Source organism: Vombatus ursinus, unplaced genomic scaffold, assembly GCF_900497805.2.
Source record: "Vombatus ursinus unplaced genomic scaffold, bare-nosed wombat genome assembly UNPS02010320.1, whole genome shotgun sequence".
In the NCBI taxonomy this organism is placed as follows: domain Eukaryota; kingdom Metazoa; phylum Chordata; class Mammalia; order Diprotodontia; family Vombatidae; genus Vombatus; species Vombatus ursinus.
This window is the reverse complement of record NW_020950098.1, coordinates 7,154,111-7,176,784: the sequence shown is the minus strand read 5'-3', so window position 1 is coordinate 7,176,784 and position 22,674 is coordinate 7,154,111. Positions and strand designations below refer to the sequence as shown.

At 36.0% G+C, this 22,674-nt stretch overlaps 1 protein-coding gene across 1 annotated transcript in view; it reads left to right on the top strand.

Annotated features, from left to right (window-relative positions):
* The window catches only part of MON2 (MON2 homolog, regulator of endosome-to-Golgi trafficking), a 144,250-nt gene extending 121,820 nt beyond the window's left edge, over window positions 1-22,430 (top strand). The window contains exon 34 of the mRNA XM_027854154.1: window positions 19,121-22,430. Within this exon, the coding sequence (XP_027709955.1) occupies window positions 19,121-19,284 (164 nt within the window). The 3' untranslated portion in view covers window positions 19,285-22,430. The remainder of the gene's footprint in view (window positions 1-19,120) is intronic.
* Window positions 22,431-22,674: the final 244 nt, after the last annotated feature.

The following is a 22,674-nucleotide window of genomic DNA, read 5'->3' as shown; positions in this document are numbered from 1 at the left end:
TGAGGACCTAGAGGGCCACATATAGCCTCAAGGCTGCAGGTTCCCCACCCTTAGAATAGTGAGTCACTTAGCTAGTAAGTGTAGTTCATGTCTTCTTCACTCCTAAGACCAGAGCTCTCTATACTGTGCCATACACAGATATTTTTACACATATTTATATAAACTTTAGAATATTTGAAAACTATTCTTTTTCCAGATAGATGACTTAAAAGAATAAAGATTTCAAGAAAGCAATCCAATGGGATCTCAATATTTTTATCCCCTTACATATAGAACTGTTTTCCAATTTTTGATATATATGACATGAGGAAAAAAGCATGTTGTATTAAAGTTTTCCTTGTTTGGACCTTAATAATAATAACAACAACAACAACAATAATAACTAACAGTTATATTGGTCTTAAAGGTTTGCAAAATACTTTACTTACATGATCTTATTTACACTCACCTTTCCAAATCTCTAGGTTTATAAAATTGTAAACAGGGAGATCACGGTTTTTCAGTCATGGGCAACACAATCAGAAACATTTATGATGTTGAATAGTAGTGGATCAGAGGTGAGAGTAAGAAAGTTAGTCTATATAGGGAAAGTTAGTCTGTATAGGACTTATGGAGTTTTCCAAGGACAGCTGCCCCTCTTTGCTGCGTTGTTAGTTTCTAAGATTCTGTAAAGGCTTATTAAACTTGCCTCACAAATTTATAGGTACCTAGGAAAATAAAGCAAACTAGTACACATGCACACATACATATGCTCTCTAGAAGCTTTAAGCTGTATGTAGTTCTAAGGTGATCATGTCATCATTCCTATAGGAATTGGGTCACTGTCAGAGATGGTTTTTAATTGAACCAAGTGTACTATACTTTTCTCTTAGTTTGGGGACATTTTTTCACTTTATATTTGTTATTTTTTTAATTAAGAATTCATAGACGGGGCAGAGCCAAGATGACGGAATAAAAGCAGTGACTTGCTTGAGCTCTCCCCCGAACAAATACCTGTAAAAAATGACTCTAAACAAATTCTAGAGCAGCAGAACCTACAGAAATACAGAGTGAAACAAATTTCCAGCCCAAGACAACGTGGATGGTTGATGGGAAAGGTCTTTTGTGCTGTGCTGGGCTGGGAGAGGAGCACAGTTCAGCGTGGCCACACAGGCAAAGACAGGGCCAGAGCAAACTCAGAACAAGCCTCAGGAAACTGAATCATGGGCAGTTGTGTTGGTTTCCAGACTTCTCAACCCCAAATGCCAAAGACAACTTAGAAGGTCAGTGGGAAAGGTCTGTTAGATCCGTGTGAGAGAGGAGCGTAGTCCCACCCTGGCCCTAGCACAGCCCTGGGGTGGCAGCCACAGTGGCAGCACTGCTTCTAGAGCTGTGAGCCCACAGATGGTGGGGGGATCAAACAGCTGATCAGAGGGGGACTGCAGGGATGTCTTTGCTGGCACTGAGGCAGGATTCTCTTGCTTTGCCCGTGCTTGGATCTGGGTCGCAGTCCTGGGGTGAGGAGGCGCGCTGGCGTGGTGGAGCTTGTGGTCACAGTGGAGAGAGAATCCTCACATTTCCATGGAAGAAAAGAGTGCTTGTGGTCACTCATAGACCAGAGAACAGGCCAGGAAAGGAGTAAAACACCTCTCCTTTGATCATACCACCTTGGAAGAACTAAAAATTTGTAGGTCCCTAGTAGTATCTCTGAAAAAAGCTGCACAAAACCCCCAAAGCTTGGGACAGTACACCCCCCACACTGGAAACAGAGCCCTACCCTAACGAAGAGTTAAAAATTCAAGTAATTTGCTGGGAACATGAGCAAACAGTGGAAAACTCAGACTGTGGAATCTTAATTTGGTGACAAAGAAGATCAAAACATCTACCCAGAAGAAGACAACAAAGTCAAAGCTTCCAAGAAGAATATGAATTGGTCTCAGGCCATGAAAGAGCTCAAAAAGGATTTTGAAAGTCAAGTAAGAGAGGTAGAGGAAAAATTGGGAAGAGAAATGAGAGGTATACAAGAAAATCATGAAAAACAAGTCAGTAGTTTGCTAAAGGAGACCCAAAAAATATTGAAGAAAATAACACCTTAAAAAATAGACTAACCCAAATGGCAAAAGAGGTCCAAAAAACCAATGAGAAGAAGAATGCCTTAAAAAGCAGCATTGGTCAAATAGAAAAGGAGGTGGTCCAAAAGCTCACTGAAGAAAATAATTCCTTAAAAATTAGAATGGAGCAAATGGAAGCTAATGACTGTATGAGAAATCAAAAAATTATAAAATGAAACCAAAAGAATGAAAAAATAGAAGACGATGTGTAATATCTCATTGGAAAAACAACTGACATGGAAAATAGACCCAGGAGAGAGAATTTAAAAATTATTGGACTGCCTGAAAGCCACAATCAAAAAAAGAGCCCAGACATCATCTTTCAAGAAATTATCAAGAAAAACTGCCCTGATATTCTAGAACCAAAGGGTAAAATAGAAATGGAAAGAATCCACCGATCACCTTCTGAAAAAGATTCCCAAAGGAAAACTCCTAGGAATATTATAGCCAAATTCTAGAGTTCCCAGGTGAAGGAGAAAATATTGCAAGCAGCCAGAAAGAAACAATTCAAGTATTGTGGAAACACAATAAGGATAACACAAGATTTAGCTGCTTCTACATTAAGGGATCAGAGGACTTGGAATATGATATTCCAGAGGGCAAAGGAGCTAGCATTAAAACCAAGAATCACCTACCCAGCAAAACTGAATATAATCCTTCAGGGGAAAAAATGGAAATTTGGTGAAATAGAGGACTTTCAAGCATTCTTGAAAAGACCAGAGCTGAATAAAAAATTTTACTTTCAAATACAAGACTCAAAAGAAGCATGAAGAGGTAAATAGGAAAGAGAAATCATAAGGGACTTATTAAAGTTGAACTGTTTACATTCCTACATGGAAAGATGATGAGACCTTTCTCAGTATTAGGGTAGTTGGAGGGAATATTTTTCTATATATAGACAGAGGGCACAAGATGAGTTGAATGTGAAGGGTTGATATCTAAAAAATAAAATTAAGGGGTGAGAGAGGATTGTGGTGGGAGAAGGAGAAAGGGAGAGGTATAAGGGGTAAATTATCCCACATAAAACAGACAAGAAGAGGCTTTTACAGTGAAGGGGAAGAGGGGGGAGGTGAGAGGGAATGAGTCAATCTTACTCTCATCAGATTTGGCTTAAGGAGGGAATAACATACACACTCAATTGGATATGGAAATCTATCTTACCCTTCAGGAAAATAGGAGCAAAGGGGATAAGAGAGGGGCAAATGATAGAAGGGAGGGCAGATTGGAGGACGGAGTAATTAGAAGCAAACACTTTTGAGGAGGGACAGGGTCAAAGGAGAGAATAGAATAAACGGGGGTGGGGGGGCAGGACAGAATGGAGGTAAATAGTCTTTCACAGCATGACTATTATGGAAGCATTTTGCATGACTACACATGACTACACCTATATCAAATTGCTTGCTCTCTCAATGAAGGGTGGGTGGGGAGGTAGGAAGGAAGAAAATTTGGAACTCAAAGTTTTAAAAACAAATGTTTAAAATTATTTTTTCATGCAACTGGGAAATAAGATATTCAGGCAATGGGGTATAGAAATCTATCCTGCCCTACAGGAAAATAGAAAGGGAAGAGGATAAGATAAGGGGGGTGGGGTGATAGAAGGGAAGGCCAGATTCGGGGGAAGGGGTGTCTTGGGGTGGGGGGAAGGGAGAGAGGGGGAGAAAAATTGAAACTCAGAATCTTGTGGAAATGAATATTGAACACTAAAAATAAATTAATTGATAAAAAAAGAATTCATATAAAACTTAATGTGTACTAATGCTGTTGAAAGGTAACACGAACCCATTGTACCTCTGACCTTTAAAAGTGCTTCATATTCTCCTTAATTTTCTCCCATTTAGCATTACTAGAAGAATATTAGTATTACAAAGATGGGCATTTATTTCTGGAAGAAGCTTGTAGTCATTGAAAATGATTCACAGTGGGGGCAGCTAGGTAGTTTAGTGGATAGAGCATCAGCCCTGGAGTCAGGAGGACCTGAGTTCAAATCTGCCCTCAGATACTTGACACTTATAGCTTGTGACTCTGGGCAAGTCACTTAATTCCATTGCCTAGTAAAAAGAAAAAGAAAAGAAAATGATTCACAGTTTCCCAAATACAATCCAGTGTTAGGATAATTTGCATTGAAGTCACCAAATATCAGTATATGTTGCTTTATTTTGAAAGGTCTAATCAAGTTCTTCGTAGAATTTCTCTGCCTATTTATTCTCAGCAATCAAGGTTTAAGAAAACAGTTGTAATACTTTTCTACATTATCCTATTTGTTGTCCTTGTGTTGCATTTAAAAATTATGGAAAGCTGAGAGACAATGGTCCAAGCACGATCAAATTATTAGCTAGGTTAGCAGTCACTAATAAATTGGGTTAGTGGTCTTTCTCAATGACTAAGGACTACAAGGTAGGGCTTTCTAACCTTCATATAGTTTTGGGAAGTACAGGAGAACAAAGAACAGAGTTGGGTAGGTAGAGAAAACAAGGTGTTTGGTTACAGCGTAGACAGCCTCATCAGGGTGAGGAAAACATTATTGTGTATATCAAGGAATGCAGTCTAGCACCCAAATGGGGCTAGGAATCACCCCTGCTGTCATTAAGGAATGTTAATTGTTTTACAGGACCCATCTGCGTCCTGAAGACATTGTTAGTGGACCAGGGATAGACCTATTTTCTAGGAGGATTAGTCAGGGAGATAATACCCTCCTTAATTGTACAAAGGCCAGGATGGACAGTATACCTTATGGAAATATACCAGATTAGCTTGTAGGCCTTTAAATATACCCAGCAAATGTCCCAGAAGCTGAAAGTCTGGTAGATATGTTAGATAACAGTTTTTCCCATTAATTATAACTATCAGTTGATTTTTATTTTCATTTTTCCTTTTAATTATATTTTATTTTTTCCAATTACATGTAAAGAAAATTTTTAACATTCATTTTTTTTTAAATAAAATTTTGAATTCCAAATTTTCTCCCTCTCTCCTTCACCTCCCTTCTCTCTAAGATGGTAAGCAATTTGATATAGGTTATATATATTCAATCATGCAAAACATATTAGTCATGTTGTAAAAGAAGAAACAGAACAAAAGGGGAAAAAAACTACCAAAAAAAAGTGAAATTAGTATGCTTCAATCTGCATTCAGCCTCCATCAGTTCTTTCTCTGGATGTGAGTAGCATTTTCCATCATGAGTCTTTTGGAATTATCTTGGATCATATTTATGAGAAGAGCTAAGTCAATCGTAGTTGACCTGTAGATCATTTGCACAGTGTTGCAGTTACTGTGTACAGTGTTCTCCTGGTTCTGCTCACTTCACTTTGCATCAGTTCATGTAAATCTTTCCAGGTTTTTCCAAAGTTTGCCTGCTCACCATTTCTCATAGCATTCATATACCACAACTTGTTAAGCCATTTGCTATTTGATAGGCATCTCAATTTCCACATTACACTAACTTTGACAGAAAATAGAATTCCTGACCTCAATTCAATAGAAAGGGGACCCTTAGGCAGATGCAGACTCATTTATAAAACTCAATACAGCATAAAATTGATTACATTATAGAATCAATACAGTAGAAATCCACACAGTAGAAACTTGAAGTAATATTAATTTTGATCTTCTCACTTGTCAGTTCTTGGCCCAGTTCATTGTTCATATGAAATGTCTATACATATGTACTGATTGACCATATTGATGGGTTCATTTCTTTAATCTTCCAGAGAGGTTCTGTCTAGTACACTAAAGGCTTTCCTCCAGTTATTTTAATACTTTGTAAGTATTAGAACAAAACCGTGGCTGCCTATATACTGTCCCTTATTCTCACTCTAAGTCCAATCCACTCTTTTTTGTGTACTACACATCCTTGGTGATGTCTTTTGTGCCTTTTCTTGATTATAACTCATTTCTTGGAATATGCTGCAGCCTACTTAAATCCAGTATGCATCTTTACATTGTTCTTTGGGTCACCTATAATTTTGATATTTCTGAGACCATTGTTTTCCATAATTTGCCACTTCAGTGGATTTTACACAAGGTAGCAGCTTGAGATTTTTGAAAATTCTATAGTTTTCCAAAATATAATCCAGCTGCTTTCCTCCTCTTCATTTATGGCCTAGCTTATTGTTTATCCATAGTTCCTATCCAAAGGTATGTGTACTAATGAACACAGGGTTTAGCAAACTACAGCCCACACCTGTTTTTGTACAACCTACAAGCTAAGAATGATTTTTCCATTTTAAAATATAATTAATTTCTAAATTACATATAAAATAAGCGATGTTTATTTTAAAATGGAAAAACTACTCAGACAGAAAGTTCTCTATCTTACATATGATACTACCATTATCCCATTATTATATCATAGAAATTATTGGAAATTACAGTTAACTTTGTCAGGAGAGCAGTGCTTACGTTACTTAGAATGATCTTTAGATAGCTGTCAGGAAATTAATCATAATGTTAATAAAGAGATGCCATTTGTTTTATATTTATAAATAAACTATTGCGTTTATTTTATTTTTTAATTAATCCATAAGTTTAATTTTTCTCACCTTCCCTCCCCAAAGTGGAATACAATCTGATAGGTTCTACATATACATTCCTATATTAAACATATTTTCATATTAGTCATATTGTAAAGAAGAATTCGAACCAATAGGAGAAACCACAAGAAAGAAGAAACAAAACAAAACAAGGAAAAAAAAGAGCAAATAGTATGCTTCGATCTGCATTCAAACTCCATAGTTCTTTTTCTGCATGTGGATAACATTTTTCATCATGAGACTTTTGGAGATGTCTTAGATCCTTGCATTGCTGAGAAGAGTTATCAAAGTTAGTCATTGCACAACATAACTGTTACTGTGTATGACATTCTCCTGGTTCTACTCACTTTACTCAGCATCAGTCCATGCAAGCCTTTCCAGGTTTTTCTGAAGTCTGTCTGCTCATCATTTCTTATAGCACAATAGTATTCCATTACATTCATATACCACAACTTGCTCAGCCATTCCCCAATTGATGGGCATCCCCTCAATTTCCAATTCTTTGCCACCACAGAAAGAGCTGCTATAAATATTTTTGTACATGTGGGTCCTTTTCCCATTTGTATGATCTCTTTGGGATACAGCCCTAGAAGTGCTGTTGCTGGGTGAAAGGGTATGCATATTTTCATAGCCCTTTGGGCATAGAATAAACTATATTTTTAAATGGAAAAACCGTTCTTAGTTTGTAGGCTGTACGAAAATAAATGGTGGCCAGATTTGCCAATTCCCTGACTAAATCATTGGGACCGTACAACTGTGTGTCATTTTGTATTCATTATAAAGCCTTCTCACCAAAACTTTTTTCCTTTTATCTCTTGGATTGGCAGTTATTTCATCCTTTTATCAGGTAAAATATACATTATCTACTCACAGAAACTAATATTACTGAATTTATGTGCTTAATGTCTTTATGAATTACAGGTAAAATGTTATTTTCCCATTTTGGAGATTGAAAATTTGACCTACCAAGATGTTAAGCAGCTTATCAAGGATCATAACCATTCACATTGGGAAAATTTGTATTTGAATCCAAATAATTTTTAAAATTTAACCTCAGTATTTTTCCCTGCCTTTTTTAGTAGATTCATTTTCTGTATCTTTGTCAGTAGGTACTTTATTAAAATTATTTCCTGGAGTCTTCTGACATTTAGCCCAAAGTACCTGAGAGATTTAACCAGAACACATGGGGAAGTATACATTGTTCATTTAAACCTTAGAGAATATTCCAGTTAAACTTTTCTCAGCATATTAATGTTTATGTAACAAAAATGACTCATCTCTTGGGCATATATTAGTTTAGCTTACATTCCTGAAATGTTTATTTGGAGTATATTTGCGGAGTCATGATACTATGTAAATTTTTCATACAGAAGAGTTTATAGATTTATAAATAATACATTGAGGCTTCTATGAGGAGAGTTAGTTGACATCTGTCAATCATAAATCACTTGTTAAGTAACTACTGTATGCCAGGCTTTGCACTGAGTAGTGGCAATAGAAAGACAAAAGTGAAGAAGTCCCTGCCCTCAAAGAGCTTGCATTCCAATGAGATAGACACTATGTATAGATATGTAAGCACATATAAGACACATTGAAAGCAGATGCAAATTAACCTTGGAAGAAAAGACACTAGCAACTGTGGAGCCCAGGAAATGCCTTCTAGAGAACGTAACACTTGAGCTGAATCTTAAAGGAACCCTGGATTCCCAGAGATGGAAATGAGTAAGGAGCTCATTCCAGGCATAGAGAACAGTCAGTGCAAAGACATAGATAGAGGAATTGGCATTTTATATGTGTAGAACAAGTAAGCCAATATGACTAGAGAACAGAGTGCGTGAAGTGAAATAATATATAAGAAGACTTGAAAGATAGAATGGAACTAAACTGTGAAGAACATTAGATGTCAAAGTTTATTTGTTTTTCCTTAGAAGCAATAGTGAGACACTAGAATTTGGGGGTAGGAGTAGAGGTTGTAAGGCCTACACATTTTAAGAAAATCACTTGATAGCTGGATGAAGGATGTATTGGAGTAAAGAGAGACTTGAGGCAGGGAGATCAAATAATAAACTGTGGCAAGGTTCCAAATTTTCCACAGTTTGACTTGGGCCTTTGGAATTTTAAAATATTCAAAATGTGTAATGATAGTATCATAGCATACTACTGTATTAGGTCATAAAATCTTAGCTACATAGGAGTATTGAGTAAATATCTAGAGTATAAATGATCAAAATGAAGACTTAAAAGATATTCTCATTCTTAAGCTTAATGTTGATTTCATTTACACTGTAAGAGTGTTAATCTCTGAGTATGTAATCTTGAAAATGTAAATAATACATCCTTAAGATAAATAAAATATTGTTATCCAGCATGGGATTTAGTTCTTTAAAATGTATTTATGCTTATATAGACAGAAAGTTCACTCTTTGTGTTACATGTGACATTACCATTATCCCATTAGTATATCATGGAAATCATTGGAAATTATATAGTTAACCTCTTCAGGAGATCAGGGCTTACATTACTCAGAATGATCTTTAAGCAACTACGAGGATATTAATCATAATATAAATCAAGGGAGAAAAGAGGAGAAAAAGTCAGCTTTTATATGTTTTAAAAGGCAGTAGACTGTATATAGGGCAGCACTAGTAATGAAAAATTAGTCCAGCAGGTTATAATATGCCCACATGCCATAAGGATCAATAATCTGATCAATTTCAGGGTCCCTTCCAACCATGTAGCTCCTATTCTAACCCTACTTGCCAACCCTCTGCAACTATGACGTATGACTTCACATAAGTTTCTCAAAGAGGGTCCACTCAAATGTTGGGGATATATCTTGCTTTCTTCTACCATCACAGAAGTACAAATAAAGGACTTTGGCTATCCACCTGTCATCATTTTCTTCTCTCCATGTGACAAGCCCATCTCCTCTTTCTATCACAATTCTTTGATGACATTTTACTCCTGTTATTTGAAGTTCCTCATTGGTTTTATGTTGCAACTGGCTCTCACACACCATGCATCTTTCCATTCATTACCCTTTATGTGATTTTTATTTTGAATTCATTTTGGAGATTGTCATATTCCAAGTTTGACCGCCATATAACAACATTGGTACAATATTGGTATCAAGAAGGATGGACCTTTGCTTTCATGGCATGCTTGGGGCCATTAACTGATCTTTGCAGTATCCTGAAGGCAATCCAGGCTGCTGTTGTCCTCTAGAGCCAGCGCACTGGACTGTCATGCTCTCAGTTCCACAAGTGTGCAGCTTGGAGGTCATCCTCAACTTCTCAGTATCTCTCACACCCATAACCAATCACCTTTGCAGAGCGTGTGTCTGAATGTCTGTCTGTAAAAAACCCATACTATGCGTCCTTCTATTTATCACTTCTTTTTCTGGAAGTAGAGGGCATCTTCCTTCATAAGTCTTTTGATTTTAATATTTATTATATTCAGAATAGCTTAGTCATGCAGTTATTCTTTGAAATATGTTGGTGTTACTGTGTACAACGTTCCTTTGGTTCTGCTCATTTCAGTCTTCGTTATTTCGTGCAAATCTTGCCAAGTTTTTCTAAAATCAGCCTATTCATTATTTCTTACAACACAATAGTATTCCATCACAATCATATACCACAACTTGTTTAGCCATTCCTTAATTGATGGGCTGTCTCCTAAACCTCCATCTTCTTTCTCTTCTTAACACCTCCCTCCCCTATTGAAAAATAAAAATAAAATCTTTGTAATAAATATGCATGGTCAAGCTAAACAAATTCCCACATTAGCCATGTCCAAAAACATATATATTAAAGAGGCAGAGCCAGCGTAGTAGAGTAAAGGCAGGGACTGAACCTGAACTCTCCCCAGTCCCCCTCCAGACTTTAAAATAATGCTAGAAAATGAATTCTGGAGTGGCAGAACCAACCAAATCATAGGGTGAAATAGTTTACCAGTCCAAGATAACTTAGAAGGTATGCAGGAAAGGTCTGTCTCACTGGGGTAATAGTGGAGCACAGTCCAGCATGGCTAAGTCTCAACTAGCCAGCAGCAGGCCTTGAAAGCAAATGAATCTGAAGCAATGGCTTCCAGAGCTTTCAGCTGACAGACTAGGGGATCATACAAGTGGTCCAAAGGAGATTACTGGAGACCCTTTGCAGGCACTAGGGCAGGACTCTGTTGCATTGCCCCTACTGAGTTCTAGGTCAAGTCCAAGAGGGAGGAGTAACACTAGTAGGAGTAAGGACCTGGGTCGCAGTTTCAGTGTGATAAAGAGTGTTTGTGGTCACTCACAGACCAGAACACAAGCCAAGAGAGCCTTTCCTTGAGTTATAGCACCTTGGAAGAACTGTACCACCCCCAGAACTAGCTCTGAAAACACCAGCATGAAAAACCTGGAGCTTGGGACTGTACCCTTTCCAGAATGGGAGTAGAGCCTAACTATGACATAAAGTTAAAAGTCAAGAAATAGACTGGAAATAACAACAACAAAAAAATTTGACTGTAGAAAGTTACTATGGTGACAGGGAAGATCAAAACACAAACTCAGAAAAACACTTTTATCAAAATAACTACATGCAAAGCCTCAAAGAAAAATGTGAATTGGTCTCAGTCCTTCCCCCCCCCCCCCCAGCCAAAAAAAAAAATCCTGGAAGAGCTTAAAAAAAGATCTTAAAAATCAAATAAGAGAGGTGCAGGAAAAATTGGGGAAAGGAATGAGAGTGATGCAAGAAAATCATGAAAAAAGAGTCAACAGCTAAGTATAGGAAGCACAAAAAAAAAAAAATGAAAACACCTTAAAAAAAAAAAAAATAGGCCAAGTGGTTAAAGTGATAACAAAAATCGAGTGAAGAGAAGAAGTCTTTACAAAGCAGAATTGGCCAAATGGGAAGATATACAAAAATTCCCTAAAGAGAAGAACTCCTTAAAAAGCAGAATTGGCTAAATGGAAAAGCTCACTGAAGGATATAATTCCTTAAAAATTAGAATTGGGCAAGAGGAAGCTGATGACTCCATGAGAAATTAAGAAACAAGAAAATAAAATCAAAAGAATGAAAAAAAATAGAAAATGTGAAATATCTCACTGGAAAAACAACTGACCTAGAAAATAGATCAAGGAGAGATACTTTAAGAATATCGGACCACATGGAAGCTGTCATTAAAAAAAAAAAAGCCTAAATACCATCTTTCAAGAAATTCTCAAGGAAAACTGCCCCGATAGCCTAGAACCATAGCATAAAATAGATAAACCATAGGATAAAATCGATACATTCCTGTCTTTCCCTACCTTTGCCCTGAACTTCCCAAGTATCAGAGTGTACATTCATTTAATTTGTATTCTTATCAAGTTCTTCTTAGAATTTCTTTATCTCAGAGCAGGTAGGTGGTACAGTGGATAGAGCACCAGCCCTGAAGTCAAGAGAACTTGAGTTCAAATCTGGCCTCAGACCAAACACTTGACACATACTAGCTGTGGGACCCTGGGCAAGTCACTTAACCCTAATTGCCTAAAAATAAAAAAAATTATTAAAAAAATTTATCTCTTCATCCTTAGCAACTGATGTTGGTACATAAGCTACAGTTATTTTTGTGTCAGTTTATAAGGAAATATTTATCATTAGGATAACAGGTAATAGTTCCAGCGCAGAGCAGAGCACTTACTGTCCTGAAGAGCAGTATCTCTTGCATTCCCAAGGAGCAAGGGTTCTGAGGAGCAATATCACTTCCATTTACAAGGGAGCAGTGACTACATCTCTCCTGGCAATATGCTATCTAAGAAGCACTGAAAATTCCAAACACCCAGAACTAGCTCTGAAAACAGAAATACAAAAAAGCCTAAAGCTTGAGATAATCCCCCTCCCCCCAGTCCCTACTCCAGGAACAGAGGCCAACTTTAACATAAAGTTAAAAGTCAAGAAATGGGCTGTAACAGTGAGCAGACAGCAAAAAAAGTACTGTGGTGACAGGGAAGCTCAAGACAAACTCAGAAGACAACAGTGTCAAGACAGTTACAAGCAAAGCCTCAAAGAAAAATGTTAATTCAGCACAAGCCCAACAAGAATTCTTGGAAGAACTAAGAAGTAATTTAAAAATCAAATAAGAGTGGTAGAGGAAAAATCAGGAAAAGAAATGAGAAGCTATGCAAGAAAATTATGAAAAGACAATCAACAGTTTGATAAAAGCAGCACAAAAAATAACTGAAGAAAATAACACCTTAAAAAACAGAATTGGCCAAATGGAAAAAGTACAAAACTTGGTTGTTGAAAATAAGGCATTAAAAAGAATTACAGGTCATACCAGAAAAACTCTTTTTCTTTTTTTAAAGTGTTGGGTCAAGGAAATGCTGTCGTTAAAATCTACCTCAATTTTAGTAAGACCTCTGACAAAAATCCCTTGTGTTATTCTTGTGGGACTGATACAGAAATACCAACTAACTGATAGTACAGTTAGATGGATTTGGAACTTGAATCGTTGGATCCACTGAATAGTCATTAATAATTTAATGTCATTTTCAAGAGTAATGTCCAGTAGAACACCCCCAAGGAACTATGTTGCATAACATTTTATCTGTGATTTGGAAAAACATATATAGATAACATCTATACGACACAAAGTTAGGAGCTTTGGGTGACAGGCTAGATTCCAAAAAATCTGGGAAGATTTTGAGTAAGATAAAGCCAAATAGGAATAAATGTAAATTTTTTTACTTTGGTTCAAAAAATTTCAGTGGTTTAAATAGATAGCACTTCATCTGAAAAAGATCTGGTAAAGTTCTTAGAAGATATGTCACATCTTCCCACATAGAAAGGTAAACGGTTTATTCTTATGAAGTCCCATATGATTTCTCCTTCATCTTTGCCTTTTTATGCTTTTCTGGAGTCTTGTATTTGAAAATCAAAATTTCTGTTCACCTCCCCTCTTTTCATCAGGAATATTTGAAAGTCCTCCATTTCATTAAATGTCCATTTTTTCCATTGAAAGTTTATACTCAGTTCTAATGGGTAGGTTATTCTTGGTTGTAATCCCAGCTCTTTTGCCTTCCAGAATGTCATATTCCAAGCCCTGTGATTCTTTAATCAAAGTAGCTGCTAAATCTTATGTGATCCTGACTGTGGCTCCCAGCAATTTAAATGTTTTCTTTATGGCTACTTGCAGTATTTTCTCTTTAACCTGGGGAGCTCTGTAATTTGGCTATAATATTTCTGTGAGTTTTCATTTTGGGATCTCTTTCAGGAGATGACCAATGTATTCTTTCAATTTCTGTTTTACCATCTGGTTCTTGGATATCAAGGCAGTTTTCCTTCACAATATTTTGAAATATGTCTAGGCTCTTTTTTTGATCATAGCTTTCAGACAATCCAATAATTCTTAAATTATCTCTCCTTGATCTATTTTCTAGGACAGTTGTTTTTCCAATGAAATATTTCTCATTTTCTTCTATTTTTTCCCCATTCTTTTGACTTTGTTTTATTGCTTCTTGATGACTCATGGAGTCTTTAGCTTCCTCTTGCCTAGTTAATGATTTTTAAGGAGTTATTTTTTTCAATGAGCTTTTGCATCTTTTTTTCCATTTAGCTAATTCTTTACCCTTTTAAAGGAGTTATTTTCATCAGTGAATTTGTTTGCCTCTTTACATTTGGCCAGTTCTGTTTTTTAAGCTGTTATTTTCTTTAGTATTTTTGTGCCTCTTTTCTTAAGCTGTTAATTGTCTTTTCACAATATCCTTCCTTTGCTTTCATTTCTTTACCTGATTTTTCCTCTACTGTTGTTATTTGATTTTGAAAATCATTTTTTAAATCTTCCAGGAATTCTTGTTGGGCTTGTATCCAACTCACTTTTTTTTTCTCTTTCTTTCTTTCTTTCTTGCTTTCTTTTTTTTTTTTCTTTTTTTTTTTGATGCTTTGCATGTAACTGTTTTGACTTCATTGTCTTCTTCTGAGTATCTTGATATTCCCAGTCACCATAGTAGCTTTTGTATGGTCAGATCCTCATTTTGTTGTTTGCTCATTTTTCTACCCTATTTTTAGATTTGGATCTTTATGTTAATGTTGGGCTCAGTGTTGGGTGGAGGGGAAACTGTCTCAAACATCAGGCTTTTTTGTACTGCTGTAGTTTTGGAGATTTGGAAGTTTTCAGTGCTTCCAAGATGGTGTGATCTGGAGAAACATGTGGTCATTGCTATTCTGGTCCTTATTCAGGAAGGGCCTTTGATCCCTTGGCATTGCAAGAGATATTGCTCCTCAGGGTCTCTGATCCCTTGGGGATAGAAGTGATACTGTTTCCTCAGGGCTTCCACTCCCTCTTGACAGTAACTGCTCTTCCTTGCTCTTGAGCAGTGACCCAGAAGTGGGTTCAGGCAGTGGAATTGCCAAACAGTATCTCCACAGACAATCTCTTCCTGACCAATTGCCAGGTCCCCTTACCGTCTCCAGATTGAGAAATCCTGATGCTGCTATTGCATCAGTCTCCACCACCTCATCCCACCACTCATGTTTCATTCACAGGGGCTCCAGAGTAGCCTCCTCCCCATTGTCACAAATATCTCTTTTTAACCTCCTATGTTGTCTTAGGCTGGAAGAATGTCTCGCTCTGACCTTTTTTTGTCTGTTCTACCACTTTAGAGTTTGTTTTTAGGCATTATTTTAAAGTTGTTTGGAGGGGAATGTTGGGAGAGCTCAGCTGAGCACTTTCTCTACTCTGCCATCTTGGCTTTGCCCCCTGGAAATCTTGTATTCATGCTTTTCAGTATTATCTCCCCAACCAAATGATAAACTTTTTGAGGTCTTATTTGTCTGTGATTAAATTTACCAAGAGCTGCGTCAAAGTATAAACCTTTGAAGGCAGGAGTTGTTTTCATTTTTGTCTTTGTACATCGAAAACCTAGCATAGTATCTTGCTCATAGCAGAATGCTTAAGAAATGTTTGTTGAAATGATGAGTTGGTGGGGCAGCTAGGTGGCGCGGTGGAAAAAGCACCTGCCCTGAAGTCAGGAGGACCTGAGTTCAAATCCAGCCTCAGACAAAACACTTGATAACTTACTAGCTGTGTGACCCTGGGCAAGTCACTTAACCCCAATTGCCTAAAAAAGAAGAAGAAAAAAAAAAGAAATGATGAGTTGGTTGGTTTTAGAAAAACTTGGAAACAGTTGCATGAAATAAGAGTGAAATGAGCGGAACCAAGAGATTATCCACAGTAATAGCAATGTTGTTTTAAGAATAACTTTGAACAACTAAGTCATTTTGAGTATTATAAATATTCACATCAACTACAAAGATCTTATAAAGGAAGATGCTATACACTTTCAGGGAAAGAACTGATAAATAGAAGTACGTATAGTATAGTTTTACATAAATACTTATTTGTATTTAATGGTAGCCTTCTCTAGGGCAAGTTGGGGAAGAAGGGAGGGAGAAAAATAAATAAAAAGTGCACAGCTGGAAACAAAAGAAAACTTACAAGGAAGCACAGAAAAGTTTTTATAGCTTTGAAAATGATGTGTAGTACTTACTAATAACATAGTTTTCCCCAAAAAAGTAAATAGTGTGAAATGGAAATTCATGGTTTTATATTGAATCCTCTTTGTATGTTGTATACATGGAAATATTCTCCTTTTTTTGTCTTTATGTATTTAAATTCAAAATGAATAAAAAATTTTGAAAAGAAATGTTTGTGATTTGGATGTTTGTATAATGTATTAGGTTTGTTGGGTTTTTTGTTTGTTTTGTTTTGTTTTTTAAGTCTAAATTCTTCCCCTGGCATCCTCCCACATCTCAGCCAAAAAAGTAAAGTACTCAAAAGCCACTACTGGTAGGCAACAAAGCCTTTTCCTGCCCTTTTCTGAAGTATCTGTTAATGAACAATAAGTAGGCTGGTGTTATGGACAAGGACTGACTAAAGGTAGTCTAATGATTCAGGTTTGGGATTGTAATAAAATGGGACAATTGTAGACCATCCAACAGTTACAGGAGGAAATTGATTTAGGCATAGTATGGAAAAGATACTAAGCAAGGACACAGCACCCAACCAGTTAGGTTGGCTCGACTATCAAAAAAGGGTAGCCAGTCTGAGGGAGTTGCTATTGACTCCTTGTGAGCTGGCATTTTTCTTTAGGCCACCAGGAGGCTGCATCAGTTTGTCCCCCAGGTTAATTAAATCTCAAGTGTGATTTCAGCACCTCTCAAGGATCTTGAGGTGATAACAAGAGTTAAGATATGGCCAAAGGAGCAAAACCTTAACAAGGTGTATGTGGTTTTTAGCAGGCCTTATAAGGCTAGCCTAGCGTAATCAAAGTGTAATTGAATTTTAGAAATGCTAATGTTTGTACTACAGTTGGTACTGAGAAGAGAGACAAAGAGCAGGAAATGTCATGGGAAGATGTAAATGATGATGCTATTTATTCATTCATTCATTATGTCCTGCACTGTGCCAGGTGTTGGCATAGAGCATTTGCTAAAAGTAGAGGAAAGTGGGAAGGAATACGGATTTAATACCCTGTGCAGGTCTGTGCTAATTATTGTCTCATTTGATCCTCACAACAACCCCACCTGGAAGGGTAGGTGTTGTTATTATTACACCCATTTGACAATTGAGGAAACTGAGGTAGACAGGTTAAGTGACTTGCCCCAAGTCACACCAGTAGTCTGAGGTCAAATTTTAACTCAGGTCTTCTGACTTCAGGCCCAGTGCTATATTTACTGTGCCACTTAGCAGCCTCTGGGCGGTGGAGTATTTCAGGCCATATGCTGTTGGGTAATAACCCCAGTGTGCTCTCTGTCTGCCCCTCACACAAGTATGAAGAAATGAAGTAGTAGAGAAGGAGAAAACTTTTAAAAAGAGTACTGAGTTTAGAAAAAGCAAGAAGAAACTTTGAGAGCAGTGACTTAGGACTGGTAAACCTGAGAATTGTTTGCCTAAAGAGGAAAGAATTCAGGGTGGTTCTTCAGACAGAAGCTAGGTGAACTGTCCAGAGCGCATTCTGGTGGTCTACTTTGAAAACTTGTGCCCTGGATCCCAGAAGGAGAAAGGAACCACCATAGTTTGTTTTTGTCTTTGTGTTCCCAGTACCTAAAACAACCTTTGACACATGGTAGGCATTTAATAAATGTATGTTGAACGAGTAAGTGAATAAATTGAAAACTTCACTAAGGAGACCGATTATTGGGAGACTAGTCTAGCTGAGCTTTATTTGTAAAATCGGGTATTTATTGAATGCTTATTATGTGCTCAGTGCTGTAGGAGATTGAGAAGAATTGTAAAACTTAAAGGAGTTCATAATCTGGTTGAGAAGACAAAAATGAAATATATGAAACTGTAGCAAATAGCACAAAAAAGAATAAATATGTAGTAATCCTTTGGAATTATTGTCTAATGCCAAAAACAAAACTAGAGCAAATAATTTAAGGGTATATATGTGTGTTTTTACAAACAGTATCTGAAAAGAAATCTAGTTTTTTGAAATCTTTTATTTAATAATTTTTACTGAAATGTGTAATATACTTCGATAGCGATTTTGAACTCAAAATTTTGAGGTGGTTTGAATTATTTTTAATCCTTTAGATTCTAGAGTCTTTAAAACATAATACTGTTTTACTCTTTGATAAAATGGTTAAAATGCTGGGTATTAATGACTTTACTATATGAAATTGAAAGTAACATGATACAATGGAAAGAACACCGGAAGAGAAGTAAAAAGACCTGAGTGGAGCCCAGGCCCTCGTTTACTAGAACAAATCACTTCACCTCCACAAGGCTCTAATTTTCCGTTTTTAAAATGACAAGTGTCAGTTCTTCCAGATTGACTTCATGGGATTGTTTTGAGGATAAAATAATAAGTAAAAGAGATTTGAACATTGTAAAACATTATACAATTGTGAGGTTTTATCATAGAAAATCTTCCTAAAGATTCAGAAAGGTTCCAACATAAGACACATTTGTGAATGGCATTGGAAGCTTCATATATTATTTTCAGCATTATTGTCATGTTATTTATTCAAGAAATTTCTGTGGCTCTCTATTGCCCCCTAGGATAAAATACAGATTCATTTGGTATCTGAAGTCTTTCACAATCTGACTTCAGCCCAACTTTTCAGCTTCTTGGACAGTGTTCCTGCTGATCCCTACCCCCTGCGCTACTATTTCCAAACAATCTGGCTTACTGAATGTTTCCTGTAGATGACGTTCCATCTCCTACCTCCATGTTCTCCTTCCTCGCCTACGCTGTCCCTTCAATACTCAGCTCAGAGACCACTTCCTACACTAGACCTTTTCTGAATTCTCAATTTTTTGTGCTTCTCTTTCCCTGAAAAACTCCCAATTATTTTGTAGATTATCTGTGTGTATAGTGTCTTCTCCCAGTAGAATGTAAGCTCCTTAACTGTAATTAAAATTAAAATCTGTTATTTTGTTTTTGTCCAATATCCCCAGTACTTTGTATGTTATCTAATAATTTCTAATTGAATTGAAAGATCCAGTTTTTAAATAAATTTCATGTCATTTGCTTTACAGTTGATGGCAATACCTGGGCACAAGTAATTGCCTTATACCCAACTTTAGTAGAATGCATAACCTGCTCGTCTCCAGAAATCTGCTCAGCACTTAAAGAGGCTTTAAGTCCCTTTAAGGACTTCATGCATCCACCAGCATCCAAGGTACAAAATGGAGAATCTTGACCTCATATTTATATTTGAAGGAGAAAATATCCCTCCCCCCAAAAAAGGAACGTTTGCTTCTGAATGAGGAGGACTCACTTTTGCTTCTGTGAGAAGGACATCTCTTGCAAATGATACTTGGCAGCTGTTATTGGCTTCCTTTTAATTGTACTAACAAGAGCTTGGTGATTTATGTATACTACAAGCTTACACCTCAAAAAAGTTCCAAAATGAATAACAGTGCAAGTCTTTAATAAATTAAACTGAATGGGTGGAATCATTTATAATCTAATGTGCCTGCTACAGTATACAGAAGTGGTGACTGAAAAGTGGGCTTATGTACAGTTTGTGGTGTATGTGTTAATGATGTAATTTTAAAGAAGTATTTCAATTCAGTCCTTTATTAGGCTGGTGTTTTGCACCCTTTTTCAAGTACAAAATTGTACAAAAATTTTATGCAAGATGGTACTGTAACATTCCATATTGTCTGTAACCAGCCTTTGTAAACAAAGGGAGATGATATTCTTGTGTATACAATAAATGGTACAGTTCTGTATAAAATAGTTGCATTTATTATTTAAATTTTTTAATATTGACAATGCTAAATGCTTGAGAGGATATGTATTTATTATGAATACAAAATTGTATGCTTACATTTTTACTTATTTTACTTTATTGATTAGCAGATATACTCATCACATGATCATGCAATTAGCTTTGTGCTTATTTTGAATGTATTTACAATAGTGATTAAACATCTAACTAGAAAGGTCATATGAAGACAGTGGCAAATAGTCGATGTTTGCTGATTTAAAATTTTGAATTGTTTGAAATAGACTAATTTTAATACATTGATATGTTGTAGCATTATGACTCCATACCTCATGTCTTTAATGTCTTTTGCCAATTTGCTTTATCTATTCATTTTTGTATTTTCCTTTTGGATTTTAAATAGTATTTGTACTGATTTCTACTCACTCCCCACTAATGACATTTGTCACTGTCTGAATTATGACCTAAGCAAGTTGATTTAAAATAGCCTAAAATTTTGGCTATATCAGATTTTACTCATTTCAGTTATCTTCACTGTTTCATTTTGTACGTTTTTTCAGTGAGGGAAATTCTTGTGCTAACCTTTAAGCAGAAAAATGTGTGTGTATTATAAAACAAGGAGAAGTGTATTTTTGGAGATAGTCATGCATTTAGAAGTATAGTAAACTTTCTGTCATGGAGTAAAATGCTTATTTGTTTCACTTTCCTAAACCTAAGTATCAGAGAGTACTAAGTACTTTTACTTGTTTCTTAAAAAAAAAAAAAAAATTATGTCCTAGCCAAATATACTTTTTATTTCATGGATTATGGTAATGTAGTATTTTTTAGTTAAAAGTTTTCATTGATTGGAAGGGATAATGATGTTTAAAGCAATGATTATTTGTAAGAAATACAAATGGTATTTGTGTGCTGAAAAATCTTTACTTTTCATAGATTTTATACATTTTTGACTCACCTGATCAAGTCATAAAAGTATCAAGTATCAAAATTGAGTAACAGATTTCATAGAAATTGGGGCTGTTGTTAATTGTGTAATTCTAAAACTTTTCACATTGTCATTCTCTTATACCATACCTAGAGACATGAAGAGTGTATGTGTGTTGGGGGGGAGGGAGCAGGGGTAGGGATGTTTCAGAATGATTTTTTTAAAGGAATTATTGAACTTTTAAAATTTCACTTTAAATTTGTGTAACATGTTACATTTCTTAAGTTCTGTGATGTCACATTTTTACTCGAAAGTTAAAGGAAAAAAACTATTTAAACTGAATGTACTTACTTTATTCTGTCTTCAGGTATAGTCAGTTTAAAAGTAGGAGATCGGTATATTGTGTTAATGTAAATTAATAACCTATATTTCGGCAACTTCCTGGAAAAATTGTATGAATATAATCATAATAGGTATTTGGATATGATCATGCCGAAAGTAACTCATTTTGAAAAACAGTTCCAAAATGGACTGACATATTGACTATTCTGAGCATTTAGCTAATGAATGTTGAAATGCGCAACCTGTGAATTTTATTTATAAACTAGGATTCTACTAGACTTAACTTTGTAGGAACATGTTGCATAAACCCGGTTGCCTACATTGTAAATTTTAAGGGTGCCTGAAATGATCACTAAATATTTCTTCTAAGCACTCTCTTTTGAAATGCACAGAACATCAAAAGGGTTAATACATTAAGCTATTAACACTTCAATATGAATTCCTTCCAACAGTAACAAATTGCTTTAAAGAAGACTGCTTTGCTGGGGCTGCCAAAAGGAAGATGCCAAAATCTCCCACTTTATAACCCTGATATTGAGTCTTCATTTTTAAAATGAGGAGGGCTGGGCTACATGATCTCTAACAATCTATGAATTTATGATTGTGTTTTATGGGGAAATATCGCTAAATGATCTCTATAATTCATGTGTTAAGCACAATTTATGAACTCTTTGATGGTCACTTATCAATTTTTTCTTCAGAGTTGGTTAAGAGAATTTTTTTTTTCTTTCTGACATTGGATATTTTTCAAGAAACAGTCTATACAGGATATATTCACTTTTACCCATCTTGTAGATGGCTGGACAACTATCAAACACCCTTTCTGATATTGCTTACAAAAGGTGAAAGAAATTATCATTTGTACAGCTGAGTCTCCATTTCCCTGCTATTATCATTACTGCCATAAAGGGAAGTAGGTATAGGGTAAAGCACTCTCATTTAATTCAGATTCTTAAAATTTCTTATATTTGCTGCCAAAGGTATAGAATTGTACAAAAGCAAAGGCATAGAACAGACCATCAAAGATGTATGACCTGAAAAAGATCTGGTTATGTAGCAAGAGCTACGGCTAACAAATCAACAGCTTGAGTGCTGCACAGATACCACATGATATTATGAAACCTATAAGAAGGCTTCTAGCACATTGAGTGCATCCCTTGTGGAAGATTTATAGTTGGGCATGAACAAGAGCTCTTTAAAATAGATAGGCATGGATGGGTTGTGAGCTGCACCACAGGAAGGAGTGTCCAAATCAGTGAGATCACTAATCCACTGAAGTATTCCTTAAAATCACTGCTAGCTTAAAAAAAAAAAAAAGATAGCAGGATATGTAAGACCCTGTTAAAAATATTTATTTTTATACTTGTGAGCTGTTAAGTGCAGCAAGGAATTAAGAAGAAAGTAAAAGATCAATTCCCTGACTTTGAGTTGTATAGAATCACATAATATATTTACAGATTGTCTTGCTGAAGGATCACCCAAGTCATTCTACCTGTCATCCATAAATGGGCTGAGTCTATAGGGGACTCACCTGTGATTTCATTAATACAGGAAACTCACAGGTAAGGAAACTTCCTTGACCAGTGCAAGGC